Below are 21,087 nucleotides of genomic sequence, written 5' to 3' on the forward strand. Positions count from 1 at the left end.
TGATGCATTCAACTGGGGCAGGAATGGGTCTGCCAACCCCTCTGGTTCATCACACTAAAGTCATTAGGAAGCCTCAAACATAAAAACAAATGGTAAACTTCACGTTGAGTCGATTCTGATAAAGAAAAGTTTTCAAAATACTCTAAATTGTTCAACAGATATCAACTGATCTGCATCCAAGTCACAAATATGAACAATAACAGTGTGACTGGATTCAGGAGTTAACAAACTGGAAGTCCAATTAACAAAATAAGATGAGTCTACTGCCTCTGAAAATCTGAACTCTGAGGACTTTTTCTCTGGAACTGTTGATTTGTAGCACATGGAAGAGCTCAAAAGGACTGTGCCATGTGCATGCACTACCACAGTTGGACCAATGGGGCACACTCTCACACTTTGCTGTGCAGAATTATTACTTGAGTGGCAGCATTAAACAAAATTTGCAAAGTATGCAAATGACTTTCGCATTCTCCAAGACTTTTTTAAAGAAAACGTTCCTTTACATCACCTATCGTCACACATTATTCAGGTGCTGGGCGGCTCAGCTCGCTGCACAGACTGCTCACGTGACCAAAGGCTAGGGAGTGGGGAAAAAAAACTAAACGCAAGTAAAGAAAACTTATTTTTTTAAGTAAACAAAACTGCTTTAGGGTTTCTTCACGAGTTAAAAGTTTCAAATTAATCGCCAAAAAGTTCATTCTTGCGCCTGCCCTAGTGGCAAGGCACAAAGATTACTATCCTAGGCGGCTGTTTGATTTTATTAGTATTATTAATTTCTGAGAGATCTAGAATTTTCTAGTCCCACACCATTGGGAGCACGAATACAAAAAAGCACATCAGAACATGTGGAACATTTCGGGAATATGTCGCTATGTCTTTTGTTAAAGCTTCGGCTAGCCGTTTCCAGAGATCCTCGTCTGTTGACATTGAGACACTGAGATCAAGGCATGTCAGCGGCGAGAGGCAGGCACACAAACCTCTAGTTTACCCTCACATTCAAGAAAAAAAAAAACTAGTGGATCTGTGACTTTATGCGCAGTTGGAGTCATATGAATGAACAACTGTTTTATTTTATTTTATGTGTGAAGGTGATTCAGCAGCCGCGCTCTGCTCGCAGCCAAGGAGAGCCTTGAGGAGACAGGCTTGTATTAAACAACCCAGCCACGAGCCCCTCCAGGATCCTTGGGTTCGCCTCTCACACAGCTCCCTTGAAGAGCTGCCCGAGCTCAGCCGCAGACACACCGCGGAAAGCACGCAACCCTTCACCATCCGCTGCTTCCCCGCCGCCATGAGCGACGAGGAAATCTCCCCCGAGCTGAACGGCACGGCCACAGACGCGCCCTCAGAGCCCCTGTCCAGCCTGGCTCCCGACGACACATCTGAGACTCCCCCGGGTCCGAAGAAAGCCCCCCCGGTGGCACCCAAGCCCGCATGGTTTCGTCAGAGTCTGAGGAAAATCCGGGACGAGCAGGACCAGAGGAGGAACGTTAAGCCCTCGGAGCAGAGGCCCACGGCCGGCTGCAGTCGGAAGTTCGGAACAAGATCGGCTTCAACTGCTGCCAATCTGTCCATCAAACAAAAGATTCACTCCTTTGAGACTTTTTCCAGCCCAGAGAGTTCAGAGAAAGTTGTGCACAAGAGGCCCGCCGCTTCTTCTGCGTCTCTTTCATTGATGGAGAGGGAATCCAGGAGTATCGGTTCTGGAGATCACGAGAGGAGAAAACATGAATTACCCAGAGAGATCCAACTCATAGAGCAGACCTCTGCTAAACCTCGCACAGCCAACCATGAATCTTGTAGTCCAACAGCCAAATCCTGTAAAGATGAACTTCCTTCTATCAGGTCTCTCCCTGATCTTCCGACTTCTGACACCACCAGCACTGATCCGCACCGTGAGACCGAGGATTCTCACCCAGCTCCGGTCTTACAGGAGTCTGACCCTGAACTCGAGGCTCTCAGCAGATCTCCGGAGTCCCAGATCGTTCCTCCTGTGCCGCATTCGAAATATGATCAGCCTCCAGAAGAAACGGAGGTGGAAGCAGGACAGAGGAACACAAAGCTGCGAGGGTCCGCTCACAGTGCTGCTCCTCCCCCGGACATTAAGACCCCGAGAGGCCTGGAGGGGGAGAGCTTCGGGAAAATCATCGCCTTCAGTAATCAGGTATTTGTGTGCAGAAATCATCCTCTATTAATATGCTTTTGGGAAATATTCACACGAATCAATGGACACATCAGCAATTAGCCCACAAGATAAAAAGTTAGGAAATTCTTCGACATTAAATGATGTTAAATGGTAGATTAGTTTACAAACTGTCTCATCACCTTCAAGTGTTTTGCTACTATATATTGTAAAACTCTAATCTTCTGTTAGTTTTTAATAAATGTCTGGTAAGTCGTTATATACGGACTACAACTGTTGTAATCTTAATGGTTTTGAACTTAAAACCTGTTTCATCATAATTAATCGTGTTACCCAATCATTTGTTTTTAATATGATTTTCTCTTGAAACTAAAAGTGTTTAGAATAACTTAGTTGTTATTTAATTCAATTCACTCCAGTCCATTTTTTTCTATACTGCCATATATAACACGTCAAAGAAATACAGCACATTTAGATTATACATTCATTTCATCATTAAATCAAGCTTACATTGCACTTTCTCGCCTTTAAAATCACTTTCAATGTCACGTGGTTGTCTAAAAGTGGTTTGTTTGTTTGTTTATCAGGTGTCTCAGGCTCTGCTGCGCTCTCTTCCCTCCTCCGACTCTTCAGCCCCTCCGCTGGACCCCTCTGCAGGGGGTCTCACCCCCACTCAAGGGGCCGAGCCGGGCCTGGACCTCCTCCACGGGGGATTCTCCGTCAGGTGAGACTTAATCCGAGTGTCAGTTTCAAAGATGTATCGTGTTCCTTCACGAGGAAGTGAGCTCAGCAATAAAACCACAAAATTGAGATTCTGCTGCCATCACATGAGACTAACGTTTCACCTCACGTTTCCTTCTTCAAAACCCAGCCTGGCTGCACTCAGGGCCTGCGCCATCGAGCGAGTGGAGGAGGGGCGTCACCCGGACGCAGCGCCCACTTCTGCTCACTCAGTCGTCTCCGCCCTGCCCTCACAGGAAGTTCACAGCATGATCCAGGAAGTCAAAGTGCTCGATGAGAACACGCTGAAGGTTTCTGCAATTAACAATCAATGGAAAATAATTTCACTATTGGATTAACAGGTCAATATCACCACATTTAAACTAGATATTATTGAGACTGATGAGAAATAACAATCAACTGCATACATGTTGGGTTAAGAAAGCATTATATGTTAAAGACATATAATTGATTCTTTTCATTGAATTATTACTATTAATGCTTATATATTCCCGCATTCAGTTAGTTTGGCCCCCTGGTGGAGAAGATAAAAACTGTCGTGGCCTTCACAGTGATAAAAGCTTCCTCTCATGATGATAATGTGAATTTGAGAACGTGATAGAACATCCTGCTGAGGCATAAACTAACAAATAACACACTATACATGTCTTTTTTATTGAGGTACACTTTCCAGAGACTTGGTTTTACTTATTTCTTATTTCCCATGGGAAGTCTTTCTCCTCGCTGAGAAATGATTTGGATATTTTTGTTCTAAATAAATGTGTTCAAAAGCTTAAATGTAGTTTTAAATTGGTGTTATGGGTGCAACAGGTGGTAGAGGTATTCACTCATCTCACCTTCTCCGTGAACCCGTTGTACATAAACAGCTGTAACTTCTTTCTTTCTATATATATATATATATATATATATATATATATATAAATTTTTTTCCCCCACAGCAAATGGAGGACATCCACATGGTGATTCTGCACAAAGAAGAAGGCGAAGGCCTCGGCTTCAGCATCGCTGGAGGCTGCGACCTGGAGAACAAAGCTCCCACAGTAAGACTCTCTCCGTTTGGGTAGTTTGTGTTGTTTGGATGATCAAAAGGCTCAAATCACTTTTAGAGTTCACCCTTTTTTTCTTGCTGTTCAGGTTTGGTCTTTTGCATTGGAAAATAACAAAAACTTTTCTCATGCTGTCATTACGTCTGCCAACGTTCTCCAGGAGTAAAATACAGTGGTGTCATCTGCAAACAGAATAACTTGAGGGTGTCTGTCCAGGTCCACAAAGTCTTCCCCAGCGGTCTGGCGGCTCAGCAGGGGTCCATCCTCAAAGGGGACCAGGTTCTATCTGTGAACGGACAGACTCTGCTCGGCGTTGCGCACACCGCCGCTACCGCTGCCGTGCGACAGGCTCGTAGCCTGAAGCTCGCCGTGGTGGTGGTCTGGAGGAGGGCGGAGGAGTCGGGGATGGAGGCGGGAGAGGGGGCCCGGGGGCAGAGCCACGAGTCCGGACCGGCAGGTGAGTAACGAGGTTGATCATCTCCGGGGGGCCGAGCATCTCCAGATCGCCACTGCTTCTCTGACAGGACACCTCCATGTTCTCCGCCTTTTGTTGTGTTGCAGTGGAGCAGCGGGGGGCGCCGCTCACTGTTGAGCTGCAGAAAGGAGCCGGGGGGGTCGGCTTCACTCTGGAGGGAGGAAGAGGATCGATCCACGGAGACAGACCACTAGTCATCAACAGGCTCTTCCCAGGTACTGAAGATTTTAACACTGGGTGGCAGCACTGAGTCCTCATTCAGTGTCAGTTGTTGCCAAAAGCTTCAGAGCCCCTCAGATGTCTGATTCTCATGTAGGTGGTGTCAAGTGATCACTGCAGAGGCAGCTCATCAGCTGATGGAGCTTCATGTTGCCATGGCAACATGTTTGAACGCTACGTTTTTTACCAGGCTGGGCTGATCACAAGATCGGTGTCCAGAATTCAGAATCCACTTTGATGTGTCGTACACAAAGTCTCTTGAGTTTTCCTGCAGTTCTTTCTCGACACTTTACGTATGAGTAGTTGATCTTTGGCATGTTTTTAGGAAGTTATCAGATAAAATATCAAGGACCCATTAAGTCTGGGTTTGGTGGTTTCCTTTACCTTGTTTGATCGTAAGTGATATATTACAAGCCACAATACAGTCTTCTTTCAACTATGGGAGCATTCTCAGGTCAAAATTGTGAGTTAGTGGAGCATGTAAAGCGTTTATTTACCACTCAGAGTCCATCAGAGTGTTTGAATGAGAGGAGGCGCAAAGGTGGTGTCAGGCTTCGTTTACATAGACGTTTTCAAGTGAAAACAAAACTTTTTGAAAACTCTCCGACTCTTTACTAAACAGCACATGTGCACTCATCCGCAGTAAATAGTTTTTTCTGCACATGCTCAGTAGGCGGACAATCGGAACAATGTTTCCTCCCAGTCCCTCTTCTCCTGGGACTTGGTGGTTTTACAGTCGGCAGTCCCGTAATAACAATCCAACTTGTTCATCTGTCTCAACCACCAACTAATGGCCCAACATGCTTGTTGTGGTTTCTTCTTTTTGAACTGCAGCAATAGTTTTAGTGCATAATGTCGGGGGAACAGTTTGGTTATTTCCACGATGTCGCCAAACAAATCCAATAAGGAAGATGTGGAGAGCATTTTGGGGACTGTAAAGTACTCACACTGAACATACCTAATGTCCCTGTGTGTGTGTGTGTGTGTGTTTTGAGGTGGGGCGGCCGAGCTGGGCGGTCTGCAGTGTGGGGACGAGCTGCTCACGGTCCAGGGACTCAGCCTGCAGGACAACACTCGCTTCGAAGCCTGGAACATGATCAAGGCTTTACCTGAGGGTCGGGTCACAGTGGTCCTCAGGAGGAGGGACGCAGGCGCCGAGTGAGAACACAGCTGGAAGACGGTCGGGGGGGAAAAAGACGCCAAAAGAAGACGGGAAAGAAGAGCGTTGGTAGCATCGAGAGATGTTTTACAGTTTTACAGAATCAGTGTTTAGTATTTTTAAGATGTAAGCTGAGAGGGTCACTTCTTAGATTTTATTATATGAAGACAAAATGGAATAAGAGTTTTAATTAAGGTCGACACTTCCACTGATCCCGGTGCAGACACTCAGTAATGGTACGCTAAGTCCTGGGGATGGCGGCGCAGTGGTTGGCAGGGTGGGTTAGGACCAAGAGGACAGAGGTTTGAGTCTGGACCCTGTGCAGTTCGCATGTTCTCCCTGACGAGTGTCCCAGGCTGCATCCTGCAGGCGCCAGTCTTATCAAGCAAATAAATAAAGTATTAAGAGGAGCGGGGATTACTGTGTGTACAAATAATTAAAAGAATATTGTGGAAGAATGAAAACAAAAAAGGTGTGTACATTCCTTTTTTTTTTTTTCTTTATCACAGCTAACACAACATGGTCCCTCAGATTAAAGGCTGTAAAACACGCCGGACTTCTTTAACTATTTAAGCTCAAATATCAAGAACGTCTACAAAATTCACACAAACAAGCAGAAAAAGTGTTTAATTAATGAAACCCCGAAACAGCTGCTAGAATTTCCTTCCAAGTGCTGTCCTGGCTTTTTTTTTCTGTATTTAAATCGACCACTGCTTTATACAAAATACTGTACTGTGATTTAAGTATAGAAAACTTAAAGGTATTGCGATTTTGCACTTTTCTGGAAATCAAAAAGTCAGTTGAGTTTTCTTAATTACAATTTGTAATGTTTGATTTCTGTCTTTAGAAATGAGATTTCTTGAAGAGTTTCTCCCTCCGATTTGTGTTAAATACCAGCCACAATCCACCCCCTCCTCAGCTGGATTAAAGCCAAGTTACAGCAAACCTATAGAATAAATACATTTTAAAGTCCATTGTCAATCCCTGCTGTGACGTTTTAAGCATCGTAGTAATATTTAACGATTATATTTACACATCTACCTCAGAGATGTCTACGTTCCATTAATATAAACTGGGATTTTGTGCTAAAATTGTGCTTTTTAAATGGAATTTTTAATGAAAATATTGCCGCCTTATTCAAAAATTACACGTGTTTGTCAAAAGATGCAAACATTACTTTTATACTTTCACACTTACAAGCTGCAGCAGTTTACATGCGTGAGACAAACCCACTTGTGCAAAGGGAGAACATGCAAACTCCACTCAGACGTTTCAAAATTGAGCTCAAAGAGAAACTTACCGCGAACGTAGCTGCTATGCTTTCTGTTTTCGTTCAAACAAATTGATGCAAAAGCTTTTTGCGTGCAACTTCTGGAACAAAAAAAAATGCCGTTTTTTTTAATTATCCCCCAAAGAAGCATGAAACATGCAGCAGCAAAACATGTCAGCTGGTCTGAAAGTGTTTCTCTTCATGATCAGGCAATTTCTGGATACTTACATGAGGAAGTTTAAAAGTAGTTCAATCTAACAGAGGAAAGAAAGGAGATGTGATCCAGTTCTCTCTTTTCAACTTTCGCTGTATCACAAGTTAGTTTTCAGATCTGCAGTGTCATACTGTTCAATTCAATTTGCACAAATCCTAATGAGGAGAAAACCTGACAGTGTGCACAGGACATAGAAACAAACTTTAACTATATATTATATATAAAAAAAATATAAAAAACTTAGAAATGAGGGAATTCTTTGTCAGAGAAACACATCTATTTTTCTCATATTTATGCGACTGATCGAACACCGTCGAGCACTTTTCATGACTCAGCAGCTTCTGTTTTTACAAGAATCGCGTTTCGTATTTGTCCACAAAACACCGACATGATGAGAAAGTTAGTCCATGTGAAAGTGGAGCGGACTTTAAAGACGTGTTCATGTCAGGTCGTCTCAAAGGAACATTATAGAATTTTACACAGAAGGTGGAAAGTCGAGGTTTATAAATATGCATATACGAATCAAAGTATCAGTATTTCTCTAGTTTGTGTTTAAATTTGACATTTTCAGTCACGTTCAGCCTTTTTTCTAACGAAGGAAAACCAAAATGAACAGATTAAAGTAGGATCTCAAATTTAGAGGGTTTCTTTTTTATTCTGCTCATGTTAGAAAACGTTTTATTTTTATTTTTTTGCTTGACATTTTACTGTAACCATGAAGAATCTCTCTGTGAGCAAAGTAAATGTTCCCAGAGTTTATCTGCTGTAAAGACTTCAAACAGGAACTGAATAAAAAGGTTGACAACTGAGTGTGAATAAGTTATTTTCCATGCGGTTGGAGATCTTGAAATCAGAGGTCAAACCTCATCAAAATAGGTACATAACAAGCATCTTTAGCAGAATAATTTCACGAAAATTTGCCAATTTACCTTTAATTTAGTTAAAATGCAACAAATTACAAAAGAAAACAAAAGACTGAGAAGTTTAATTTATTCGTTTTAATGCTGGTGAAATACAAAATGATTGGGCGGTGAACAGTACGAGGAGGTAAACGTCTTCGAGAGGAGCAAACGAGTAAAAACATTGGACAGAAATCACTTTACATTTGTTCCGCGTGCCAGTCAATACTCAGTCTGAGCTCAGGACAGAAAGCAGCGTCCGGACGTTTGGAGGCAAAAAGGAAAGATAACTGAACAGGTTTGACCTGAACAAAATCAAAGAAGTGAATCAATACTGAACAATGCAGCAATGTGGAGAGAGCCTTCAACGTCAGTTTACAGTGAGAAGCTGCCCTCTAGTGGTAGAAACTCACTATAACACTAAACGTTGTCCTCTCATCGTGAGCAGGATTTCTGCTTTACTTGATTTACTATTCCCTGATCCATGTCAAGCGAATGTCCATTGTAGAGCTTTATTCAAGGATATTCAAGGACCTCACTTTATATATATATATCCAACAAATTATTTGAAACTGTCCAGAAAAGTGGAATTATATTTCGTCTTATCTGAGGTGTGTCAATAGTTTACAAATGTCTTTACTAGAAAAAATGAAGACAAGAGAACAAATGATCCAGTTTCAATTACAAATTTGAGCAGTTTTGAACCCGTTTCATGGACGTTTGGATTAGAATCCTTCTGACTTTTTGGGTTTTAAGCAGGGGGTGTCAGAAAAGTTACCACAGGGACAGCTGGCTTGTGGCGGCTAAGCGTTCATAGCGACGTCGCTTTTTGATCCTTCGATGTGGGCTCTTCATTGTGAAGCAGAATTCACCAAGCGTTGGATTGTTCACCACTAATAGGGAACGTGAGCTTGGGTTACACCGTCGTGAGACAGGTTAGTTTGACCCTACTGATGATGTGTTGTTGCAATAGTTAACCCTGCCCTGTGGAGTAGGGTAAAACCAACCTGTCTCACGACGGTCTAATCCCAGCTCACGTTCCCTTCTCTTGCTTCGACCCAAGAGCATGCACTGCCCTCTAGTGGATGTATGGATTAACAACCATAAGCACCATTTGAAATGCAAGCGTACAGTGATTATAGTGTCAATAAGAGTGTCATAAAGCTCATCCAAGATTCACTCACTAGTTTCTACCTCGGAGATCACGGCTTGTTTTCTGTCCTTCAGCTCAAAAACAACAACAAAAAACTAAACGCACACACACACACGCGCTCCAGTTCGACAGGCCACACAGGGAAACGTAAGAAACCAAACATGAGGTAAAAGAAGTTCCAGGTAAAGCAGGCAGGACAGTTTCTCCTAAAAGAAAAACTTGAAACTTATGGCTTCTCTGGAGAGAGTGCTCCTCCTGTCGGTCTCTACCCGCTGGCGTCACACCCGGACAGGACTGTGGCAGTTGTGAATTCACTTACATGTCATCTCTGCATATGATATCATCGCTATTATTATTATTATTATTATTATTTGGATTATACAAAGTTTTGTTTACATGAGCGACTGTTATATTGTTGAGGAATAAGATACAGCTTTTTCTTTCAAGTGCTCTCCAAGGTGACGAGGGGTGAAGAATTCCATCCCATCAAACCTAAAAGTTCTTTTTTCAAATGAGTTAATAAAACAAAACAGCGTTCCGTTATCACTGGAAATTAAATCACTTTTTTTCAGAGAACTTCAAATTCTTACAGTACATGGATTTTCCCTCATATAAACCTTTTAACTCCAGTATTATGTAAGAAACCTGAATGAAAACACAGCAAAATCAAAAGCATAAATACGGAATTTAAGTTCAGTATTTCCAAGACCACAAGTCACTTTTTCTTTATCTGTTCAGCTGTTCATGAAATTTAGGCTAAGAAGCCATTTAGATATCACAACATTCCATGTGTGACCACTAGATGCCACTGTATGACAGCAGAAAGCAGCTACAAGACTGCAGGAAAACCTCCGTTACTACCGGATTACATCGAATTCCCAGAAATAAATACATTGTCTTTGACAACATGTCAACTTGTATATACGTTTTTCCTTCTTCATGACGTATATTATGACAGATGTGACTTGTAGTCTGGAGAATACTGTATATTTGAAAGGGGAAACGTGGAAGCTACCTGCAGATTACCAGATCTTTATAGGAAAGAATTTGCCATCGAACAAATCTGACCAAATATGGGCAAACATGTTACTTAGCAACCAGATTTTTTAATTCCACCGAGTGTTTCTCTTTGGAAAAATTACATAAAAATTTAAAATCACATAAAAAAAAACCCAAAAAAAAAAAAACGTTGGGACACACTTCTGAATGTTTCAGCTTTTCAGGCTTAAGTGGTGTGTTGTGATTGTTTGAGTCTTAATGACTTTAAAGTAAAATAATAAAATATCAAACAACAAAAGAAATCAGTCAAAAAATACTTTTTTTTTTATATAAAGAAATCAAACTGATCTGATGGGAGTCGACATGTACTCAAGAGTTTTAAATCCTTAAATAATATCGACATTTAGACTTCAAATTAAAAGGTGGAAATCTCATTTAGACGTAGAATTTTAGTAAATTGAATTACGTTATGAATTTAAAGTTTTTACTATAAGTTTCAGCCATTTTTTAAATTTAAATTGATGATTAAGGCCTTTATTTATTATTTTTATTACATATTTGATGTCCTTTCTGGGTTTCTAAGCCGAAATACTTAAAAACAAAACTAGAAAAATCTTCAAATACATTAACTTATTTGGGATAAATATTCATTTGTAATTAATTATGGATTTTTAATTTTTTTTTGTTTTGTTTTCTGATTTTGTGAATATTTATATAAATGTCAATTTTCTTAAAACACATGTACAGGTACATGTTCAAAATACAAACTCAGATTCTTTTTTATTGATGAGATAAATATGTACTAACAACAGAAATTTCCAACTTTTTAGATACAATTTTTAGTTTCCACTGTGTCTCATGACTTCAACTCCACTATTATCTCAGGTAATCTGTCAAACGTCTGTTATTCTGTGGTAAATCTCATCACTTCTGAATAATACTCTTTAAATGTGAACGCTATCAAAGGCAGTTCATGACAATCTTTCAATAAAACACAGATTACTGACTAAGAAATCTCGTATGTGGAGGATTAAAAACGGGGAATTATGAACAAAAAAAGACTCGATGGTATAAACATCCACATTTGTGCTTTTCTACATTATTGGATTTAAATCAGGTTATCGGATCCGTTCTAATCCTGTTTTTTTTTTCCCTTCTTGATATTCAATTTTAATATGTTCAACGTTAAATATCTAATCACTTGACTTCACATGTTCACTTTGGTTCCTCTGTGAGTAATAAAACCTTAATTTATACACATTAATGCATTTAAGTGCTGTACGGTCTTTAGAAGGGTCCTTTACTTCCTCACTTCTGGACACCTTGTGGCTCTTTAAAAATGTATATTTTAAACAAGTCTACGGTCTTTAGTGTGAGTGAAGCTCGCACTGATTAAATTCAAGCATGCAAGAGTTTTTTTTTTTGTACAGAGACGAACAGACGTGGCAGTGAAATGTCTCCCGTTTCTTTTATATTTTAAGCTATTTTTAAAACTATTTGTGCACCGAGCGGCGATTTTTCTCCATAATCTGGCTCTACAGTACATGTGACGGCTGTTTTTAGTTCTACATTAAATCCCTTTTGCATTGAGGAAAAGCCAATAAAAGCACAGGAAAAAAAAACAACCTGGTTTCCACTTTTAGTGAAGCCAGAAAAGTCACTGTCATGATTATACCGAAAATAATAAAATCCCTTATTGACTCAGAGACTGCTAAAGAGAAAAAGCACCTGAACTGAGAAAGAAAAAGCTGCCTTTGTTTGCTGTGAAGAAGAAGAAGAAGAACAACAACAACAACAAAAAAAAGGCCATGGGAGTCATCCTGTGAATGTTTTCAGTGATGGAAGAGGACAGCAACCGTGTACGGATGAGTTCAACTATGGCATTTCAAGTACAACACGACTAAATATGAGGTGTGAGTCAGTACGAAGCGACCGGCTGGTACCAGCAGGGGGAAATTAATCCATGCAACATGCATGTTTACTGTACACACTGTGGGTCGCAGTGGGAGGAGGACGCCTCGACTTCCTGGGGGAAAAAAAAAAAAAAGAGGTGGGGGGATCCATCCTTTCAGCTCGTGTACAAATATAGATCTGACATCTATTTTTGAAGGAAAGAAAAGCTCCCGACCGCGGGAATGTGAAGGAAGTTTTAGTTTCAAAAAAAAAAAAAAAAAAAAAAGTAAAGGAAGTTTAGGATCGAATGCGAGCCCTCGTCCTCATCAAATATGGCTGCAGCGTCGTGGTGATAGTCCACCGCAGCGGCTCCCAACCCGAGGTCCGCCAACCCCCGCGAGGGGCTTTCAGGTAGCAGTTAGGTATTGGACATACTCAGGGTGTGATCGGTGGGAAAAAATAAAATAAAATCACTTTTTGACTGACTATACAGGTTTAATATGGGATTTGGCTCCTAAACTTAACTTAACCAACGTTTCATGATTTTTAAGAAATAATCGAGACAGTTATACTGCAAACTGTACGTGAAGAGAGAAAAGCCTAAAGTCTGGACGAATTTCATTCATGATAATTAACTACAGGAAAGGTCCTGTACGTGTGTTATGGAGCTAACGCTTCAGGTTTAGGGCCTCGCTTCCCTGTTTCCAAGTAAAAACAAAACCTTTGTTGCCTTTTTAAACGACAACGGTGCCTATTGTGCGACAACTTTTTGGAAACAATCCATCTCCATGGGAATGGGGGAAAAAATGCAAATTAAAAAAAAATTATAATAAAAAAAAACTACCTTTATCGCCATGGAAACGGGGGGAAAACGCAGCTTTTTTTTGGCACTGCTGCTGTGCACGTGTGGCTTCATTACAACAAACAGGAGGGCCAACTCGTAACCCAACAAGGCAGCGACACCGTTTTCAGGAGAGTTTCACGTTCACAGGTTAATGTTTTGAAAACTGAAATCAAAAACACAAAAACGATGCGCAACTACGCTCATCGAAAGTAAAGAAAACTGTACGGCAAGTGTAGCATTGTCGCGAACAATATCAAATAAGCAATTGTCAAATTGTTCGGTTTTCAAATTAAAGCTGACCTCCTCTGCTGACCGTGTTTACGTTGTAGAAAAAAAAAAAGCTGCTCGCGTTTGTCTTGTGAGGGTCAAACATACAGCCTTCTAACTTCTCTGTTATTGTTGGACATATTCAATCAGTGATGAAACATATTCGACTAACACGACCGCCGCTGTAGTTTAGAGCTCCACGTGACGCAGACTTGCCTGTTGGTGCAGATTGTGATGATTTCTCTTTAGCTATGGGTCAGGCGCCTCTTGGGGGTCAGACGAGTGCGAGTGACACTGCGTCTGGACGGACGAACACGGATTTTACCGAGTGAGGCTGCACGCTCGTCAAAGGTCTTTGAGGGACTTGACGGACTTGGCCAGGTTGCTGTAGAACTCCGCCATGCTGGAGGGGAAGAAGGAGTCGACCACGGAGCGGGGGAGCAGGCCGCCCAGGTCCGTCTGGAAGAAGCTGAACACCTGGGTCTTGTTGGGCTCTCTGGGAGATGGATGGGAAGAAAAGAGAATGACCTCGTGTTGCGGTTGCTGGGAAACAATGCAGTTCCTCAGTTGGCCACACGGTCGTAGCGTCAGTCAACTTCATTTTCTAAACGTTCTAAAATGTGCTCGCTATTTTACATGTGAAAACATGACAATTTCCATTTTTCATCTAATTTTTATTAGAAAATTTTCTTTTATCCTTATTTTTTTTAATAACATTTTTTCATCCTAATTTTTAATCCGTTTTTTTTTTATCCTATTCAATTAAAAAAACTTTTTTTTAATCCCAAACATTTTCATCCAATGTTTTAATTCAATTTTTTTTCCATCAACATTTTTCTATCCAACTTTTTAAAAAAAATTTTTTTAATTAGTAGATTTTTATCAGTTGTTTATCCTATTTTTTCCATTCAATTTTTTTCATCCCAATTTTTTCTTTGCCCATTCATAATGTTTTTTTTTTTTTTAATTTCCCCCTTGCAAATGTTTCAAAACAATTATTTTATGTTTATTTTTTCAATTCATTAACTCTTTCAAACCTGGTTAGCCCGAGTGCAGAAGTCAGAAGCACAAACATGAAGGTGAAATGACCAAACACAACAAAGCAAAGCCGCCGCTCCTCTCATGAACTGAAATCTGAAAGCAAACAAATTAACGTCTCAAGTATTATCGTTATCATGTTTACTCATCAAACGTGACTCGATACCGCAAATCGAATGCAGCGCTTTATGTTTCATGACTTGAGTTTGTTTATTAGGTCACAGTCTGTGATTCATTTGGTGAAAATTGGATGAAATGTGTAGAAATATAAGAAAACTCAACGAACAAGAAAACCAAAGAGATCTTCAGATTTATTCTTTTAAATAACGGCGCTCTTCTGTCAGTAGATTCAAATCTATCATTTAGTTCATCGTACCATGAGAGAGAATTAGTCACATTTAACTTCATATTTAAAATTTTGAATTTTCCACAGCATGAACTGGTAAAGCCAATAGTGCACGTTGACACAGTGATAATACATTTGGATTATATTGTGCAGCCCTGATAAGATCTAAGCTAAATACTTTCTACTTACAGGAGCCAGTTTAGATCAGATTTAAGTCCAGGAGGCTGCTGATTCACCACGTGAATAAGACGTCTATCCCATCTGCTGGACTAATTTTTGACAAGGAAACTGGACAAAACCTACAGACAAAGCTTCAGTTTCCAAGAAATTCAGTCTAATTTATGCATTATTATATTATTGGCTTCTCTTATTACAGTTTTGAATGGATTTTTTATTTTTATTTTTTTAATGCTCCAATCATTAGATTATAGGATAACGGCTCAAATATCCTTTTACACTACAGGTAAGTTATCACACCGTTTCCTTTATTCCATTTAAAATGATCACTTTTACAACATTGGTTGTCACTGGCACGAAAGAAGCTTTGACACAGGTTGGAGGCTTCAGGATGAGCGACGTGACAGCGGAGCGATTGAGATTTAACAGAACGCTCTCAGCAACCGTTGAAACTAAAGAAAAAAAGTGGTCGGGTTCAGTTGTGGCGTCTTCTCTCACCCTGAGATGGGCACACAGATGCAGCCACATGGGTGGTTGAAGCCTCTGACGTAGCCGGACTGAGGAGGACAGCTCTGGTGAGTCACATTGGAGGCTGAAAACAAACACACACACACACACCTGTTATTTTTTGCATATGAAATCAAGATGATAAACCTGCACAGCTTTCTGTCTTTCACACTAGGTTTCATTATTATAGTAGGTTTTTTTTAGAATTACATCAACAAGACATAAAATATGCAGCTTACTTCCAATTTTCATAAAAAAAAAATATATATATGGTACTCGTACTTGTGCGAAAACAGTATTTACTGCCACCGTAGTTCTGCACGTAGTTTTTACCGTTTACACTGAGCATGCATTTGGGAAAATGTTGGGTTTTCTGTGACTGACGGTTCACACTCTCTCACTCAAAATGTTGTAGTGTGAACAGGACCCCCAGGCAGCTTATAGCTGATCAGGTAGTCGTCTTCATTATCCACGAACCGATTCAGACCCGCAGCATTTATACACAGAAACACTTCAAAACAAAATCAAGACAGCTTAAACCCCAACTCGGCTAAATCAATTCCCACCCTACAGTGAACTCCCTGACATACAAGCAGCAGAGGAAGCGAGGGGGTCCGTTACCCACCATTGGATGAAATGGTGCCGTCTTCGTATTGCTTTACTAAAATGACATCTACAAAGTCTCGCGGAGCGATGATGCCCATAGCGGCTGAGGGCGTGACGGTTCGGCAGATCGAGACGTCCTGGAAGACAAAACGGCAGCGAATCACAGACTGAGTTCAGGAAAGGCCGACGAGGGAATCGGCGCTCGCTTAAAGCTGCATCAGGGGTCCCCGTCTCAAAATCTCCTGCTCCTTAACATGGGCTCTTTAAGTACTACGTCACTGTCATGAGATTTTACTAGCGATAAGCTTAATGATCCCACATGGTGGTGTCGTGGTTCATCACACAGCAAAGACGTCCATGGTTCAAATCTGACCTTAAATAAAACTAAATAAATATATAAATACTCTTGTAAAAGGAAGTAATTTGAAATGAAATAAAAAAAAATTTTTAAGGTGAGACCTGACCAAGAGATCAGTACAACACAAAAGAACACAAAGAAATAAAAAAAACTTAAATATAATTAAGACAATACAACTACGGCTTGAGGGAACTTCCTGTTGTAGAGTTTGCATGTTCCCCCTTGGCGAGCACAGGCTTTCGTCGGGTCTTAAACACGAGTGTGAGGTTAACTGATGACTGGAAATAGTGTGAATGTGAGCGCGTGTGAACCAACACAGGTTACTGTGGATTGTGGTGAGAAAACTTTAAATAAAAAAAAAAAACCCCGATGCAGCTTTAAAATCGAGCTTTAGCGAGATCATATAGGAATAAAAAAGAAAGAAAGAAAGAAAGAAAATGTAGGCACAATCTAAAAAAAAAAAAAGAATACATAATGATGGTGAGAAAAGATATTTGAATGGAAGGTTTGAACATGTGAGTGCAACATATCACACCTCTGTGATTTGCTCCAGCAGCTCAAACTTTTTGACGTTGTTGTCCCACTTGACTCGGAGCCCGTTGGGTACCGGCTTCAGACACTCCCACACTTTGTCAGGACTGCCGCATACAATCCCCTCCCCCTTATACCTGCCACAGTCACATCAAACAACACGGGAGCCCATTAATCGAGTTTGATCCGGCTGGAAATGAAATCAACGCATTCATCAGTGGCGACCGTGCACATGGATGGAATCTTACTGTGGTCAGTGACCTCGGAATTTCAGATCAAATAATCATGGATGACAGTTATGATGTACTTCCTTGTCTTTTAGATTTCCCAGCTTGTGGTTTAAGCGGCATGTCTCCACACTTTGAGAGTAAACTCGGTGAAGGGAGGAGGTGAGCCACTGCAGGAAGCGTGCCACAAGTGTGCAGGAAGTTAGTGAAAAGTGTGCAGGAAGTAGGCCAAAAGTGTGCAGGAAGTTAGTGAAAGGTGTGCAGGAAGTTAATGAAAAGTGTGCAGGAAGTAGGCCAAACGTGTGCAGGAAGTAGGCCAAAAGTGTGCAGGAAGTTAGTGAAAAGTGTGCAGGAAGTAGACCAAAAGTGTGCAGGAAGTTAGTGAAAAGTGTGCAGGAAGTTAATGAAAAGTGTGCAGGAAGTAGGCCAAAAGTGTGCAGGAAGTAGGCCAAAAGTGTGCAGGAAGTTAGTGAAAAGTGTGCAGGAAGTTAGTGAAAAGTGTGCAGGAAGTAGGCCAAAAGTGTGCAGGAAGTAGACCAAAAATGTGCAGGAAGTTAGTGAAAAGTGTGCAGGAAGTAGGCCAAAAGTGTGCAGGAAGTTAGTGAAAGGTGTGCAGGAAGTAGGCCAAAAGTGTGCAGGAAGTTAGTGAAAAGTGTGCAGGAAGTAGACCAAAAGTGTGCATGAAGTAGACCAAAAGTGTGCAGGAAGTTAGTGAAAAGTGTGCAGGAAGTAGGCCAAAAGTGTGCAGGAAGTTAGTGAAAAGTGTGCAGGAAATGGGCAAAAGGTGTGCTGGAAGCACGTCAACACTGTGCAGCACGTAGGCTAAATCTGTGCAGGAAATGAGTGAAAAGTGTGCAGGGATGTAGGATGAAAGTGTGCAGTAAATGAGCAAAACGTGTTAAATAGTGTGCGGGGAAATAGATTTAAAAAATGTGCAGGAAAGGAGTAAAACGTATCCCGTGGAAAAGAGTTAAAGGTGTGCAGGAGTTGGGCTCCAGCTGCACAAGAACGGGTCGAAAAGAGGAAAGGTTTTCTCACACATTCCCTGGGAATTCTGCTGAAGGGCGCCAAGACACCACCACGTCATTCTGTTGGAGAAAGGAGACAATTCGGAAGCGGTTACATTTGAAATGCTGCAGTGACCCGTCCAAGTACAAGCTCCATTTCTCTGAAACTCCACAAACATACATCACTCCACTCCAACTGGACAAGAAGTGGTGCAATAACTACAATAATCTATAAGAACGTATTTACTATGTAAAATACATCCACTCCCATATTCTGTACATGTCCACACTTATAGGCACCGTGTGCATATTCTTCTGTTATATTGTATTTTTTATCTGCTTTTTTAGTTCCTGCTATGTGTGCTTCTTTCTCTGTACTATCCTGCTGTACCACTGCAAATTTCTCCACATGCGAGATAAATAAAGGGATATCTTATCTTATCTTATAAAACAACAAAAAGAGCAAAAGTTGGGTTTTCAGGGTCTGTAATGACATCATAGATAAAACTTCACACAAAGCCAATAAAACACGGCAATGTGTGTGAAGGTATATGGCATATGTTCCTGTTATACGACACCAAACTGTCTCCTCATAACACCCTGAAGTGACCAGCTTTCCCACTGGGAAGTTTTCTGTCAGGAAGCTATCCGATACATTTTTTTCCTCGGAAGTAGGAATGTGGGAACGCACGGTCATCAACGCACGCTCAGTTCTAAAAAGTCCAAAAGAATGTTTAATGAGTTCAAACTCCAGACACTTATCAAGGCTAAACGGAGATAAAATGTGGAGGGGAAAAAAAGGTCTTAACACCTGTTTTACTAAACTACTGGTCAGAATTAGTGAAGTGCACCTTAAATCAAATCCCTTCACTGCTTCCTGTCAGGTACAGTTCATAATGTAGGCCACAACACGTGGCCCATTTCCAGGCAGAACTCCCAGAAGCACCAGAGAACTGCGCTACAGAAGAGGATCGGGGACATTCCAAAACCAAAGAGAATACATAGTCGAATACTTATGTTAATGTATACAGTCGTCTGTTTTTACTACAACTTTTCCCTCAGAATCCAGAAATTGAAATCTGGGGGGAAAAAAATGATAACGTCTTCATTCTGAAAATTCGGAGATAAAGGAAGAAAATCCGACAGTATTATGGGAATCCGGAGGGCAAAAGATGGAATAATAACTTTAACCTGAGTTAGAAATAGTAAGAAATCTAGTATTCTTTATTCCCAGAATTCTAAGACGACAACAGAAATCAGACTGTTTTGTGATATTCTGAGGAGAAAAAAAAGTGAGGATTATGAATCTAATGTGAATTGGGAAAAAGTGAGAATACTGGCTTTTTTTTTTGCAAGAATTCTCACATTTTTCTCCAGAATTCCTGGGAAAAACAGACAATATGCTGATTTGTATCGGACTGATAACAAGTAATGTTGGAAAAACTCGGTATTCCAATTTTACTCTCACCATATTCACCATAAACTTCACGTTTCGATGAGAATTAGAAATATTAATCCAAGGTGGGAAAAGGCAGAATGGTGATGAAAGAAAATTCCCACATTATTCCCAAACATTTGAAGAAACGTTCTAAGAAAACAAAGTGAGAAACGCTGCGTTATCCATAGGAATATACCGAATTTCCGACCTGAATCTCGGAGTTACGAGAAAAAAGTTGGGATTCTGGTGGAAGAAAATTGCCAATATTCCCACTTTCTTCTTGAACATCAGAAGACAGAATTTCAACCTAAATCCCAGAAATTGGAATCGGAAGTCGGAATTCTGAGGAAAGAAAATTGCCAGTATTCCCACGTCGTTGTCAGACGTCAGAGTAAATTAAATCAGAAATCTGACTCCCACCCGTAGAAACGTGTGGGTGGGAAAAGGCAAAATTCCGACGTAAATCTCCAGATTCCGAGAACGCACAAAAGTCGGAATTCCCAGAGGTTTTCGGGGCGGCCTGTATCCTCCATCCAGCTGAGGGGACAGATGTGATTTGATGACGCTGCAGACTGAGATTAAGAGTCAACATTTACCGATTTTTTGCAGACTTTCCAGCCGGACTCGTCCGTCTTGTAGCCCATCAGGCAGTCCGCCACGGTGCTCGCTTTATGCTCGTAATCCATGACGCTGTCCCGGTGAAGAAGTCCCCGGAGGCTGCCGCTCACCTGCTCGGGTGTCTCCCGCCGCCGGGGAGGAGAACGCGGGGCTGCTGGAGAGAGAAGCGACGCTGCGTTTGGATGAAAACGGGCAGACGGGACTCAGGTGAGGCGAAGCTAGCGTTAGCCACAATGAATGAACCGCAGCATCGCGGGGTAAAGTAGCGCCACCGGCGGAGGGAACACGTCGTCCAAGGCCGCTGTCAGTCGCCGCGGACACACACCGGGAATCCTCCGAGGCCTGGACACCGCGACAACCGGCACATTTCACACGACCGACGCGTTAAAACCCAGAAATAGTCCGACGAAGTCCCCGAAGTGCGAGCGGCACCGAGCACCGAGAGAAGTCACGCCACCGCGACAAGAAATCAACTTCCGCTCTGCGCTTTCAAAAGAAAATCGCCCCTCGCGGAAAATGAACGGTGAACCGTGTTAAAATGCCTTAATTCCGACTTTAGCCTGGGAATAATGAAATAATCACAAAAATCGGATTGTCCAGAGAGTCTGAGGCAAAAAGGGAGAATTCAGACTTTAATCTGACTTTTGGGGGTGAAAAAGGGAAGAAATCCAACTTTGTTAATAATCACGGAACTCTGACCATACTGAAATCCTGAGGGAAAATAGACACAATTCAGATCGTATTTGAGTCAGAAAAAGTAAGGAATCTAGGGAATTAAGTCAAGGCTCAAACTGTATCCTCACAAATCTGAGGGGGAAATGTCAGCATTATTATTTTAACCTGATTCAGAAAAAGCAGGATGTCTGGTAAAAAAAGAAGTCAGCACTGCTTTCCCACTTTATTCTCTACAATTGC

The 21,087-nt window shown here is 41.3% G+C and overlaps 2 protein-coding genes across 3 annotated transcripts in view; one reads left to right on the forward strand and one right to left on the reverse strand.

Moving 5' to 3' along the window:
- Nucleotides 1-7,155, forward strand: part of il16 (interleukin 16) — a 42,867-nt gene extending 35,712 nt beyond the window's left edge. For both annotated transcript variants that reach the window (XM_080458338.1, XM_080458339.1), the window contains exons 20-26: nucleotides 1,089-2,161; nucleotides 2,728-2,864; nucleotides 3,012-3,171; nucleotides 3,820-3,921; nucleotides 4,144-4,384; nucleotides 4,489-4,617; nucleotides 5,617-7,155. In XM_080458338.1, the coding sequence (XP_080314464.1) occupies nucleotides 1,089-2,161; nucleotides 2,728-2,864; nucleotides 3,012-3,171; nucleotides 3,820-3,921; nucleotides 4,144-4,384; nucleotides 4,489-4,617; nucleotides 5,617-5,783 (2,009 nt within the window). In that variant the 3' untranslated portion in view covers nucleotides 5,784-7,155. The remainder of the gene's footprint in view (nucleotides 1-1,088; nucleotides 2,162-2,727; nucleotides 2,865-3,011; nucleotides 3,172-3,819; nucleotides 3,922-4,143; nucleotides 4,385-4,488; nucleotides 4,618-5,616) is intronic.
- Nucleotides 7,156-11,739: 4,584 nt separating this feature from the next.
- Nucleotides 11,740-20,657, reverse strand: stard5 (StAR related lipid transfer domain containing 5). Its single transcript, XM_080490911.1, has 6 exons — nucleotides 20,151-20,657; nucleotides 18,148-18,197; nucleotides 16,887-17,019; nucleotides 16,013-16,130; nucleotides 15,379-15,472; nucleotides 11,740-13,815 (listed from the first exon to the last, which is right to left on the reverse strand). Exons 1-6 carry the CDS (start codon nucleotides 20,238-20,240, stop codon nucleotides 13,665-13,667), a joined length of 636 nt encoding a protein of 211 aa, XP_080347037.1. The 5' UTR covers nucleotides 20,241-20,657; the 3' UTR covers nucleotides 11,740-13,664.
- Nucleotides 20,658-21,087: the final 430 nt, after the last annotated feature.

Source organism: Lipophrys pholis, assembly GCF_963383615.2.
Source record: "Lipophrys pholis genome assembly, chromosome: 2".
NCBI classification, from domain to species: domain Eukaryota; kingdom Metazoa; phylum Chordata; class Actinopteri; order Blenniiformes; family Blenniidae; genus Lipophrys; species Lipophrys pholis.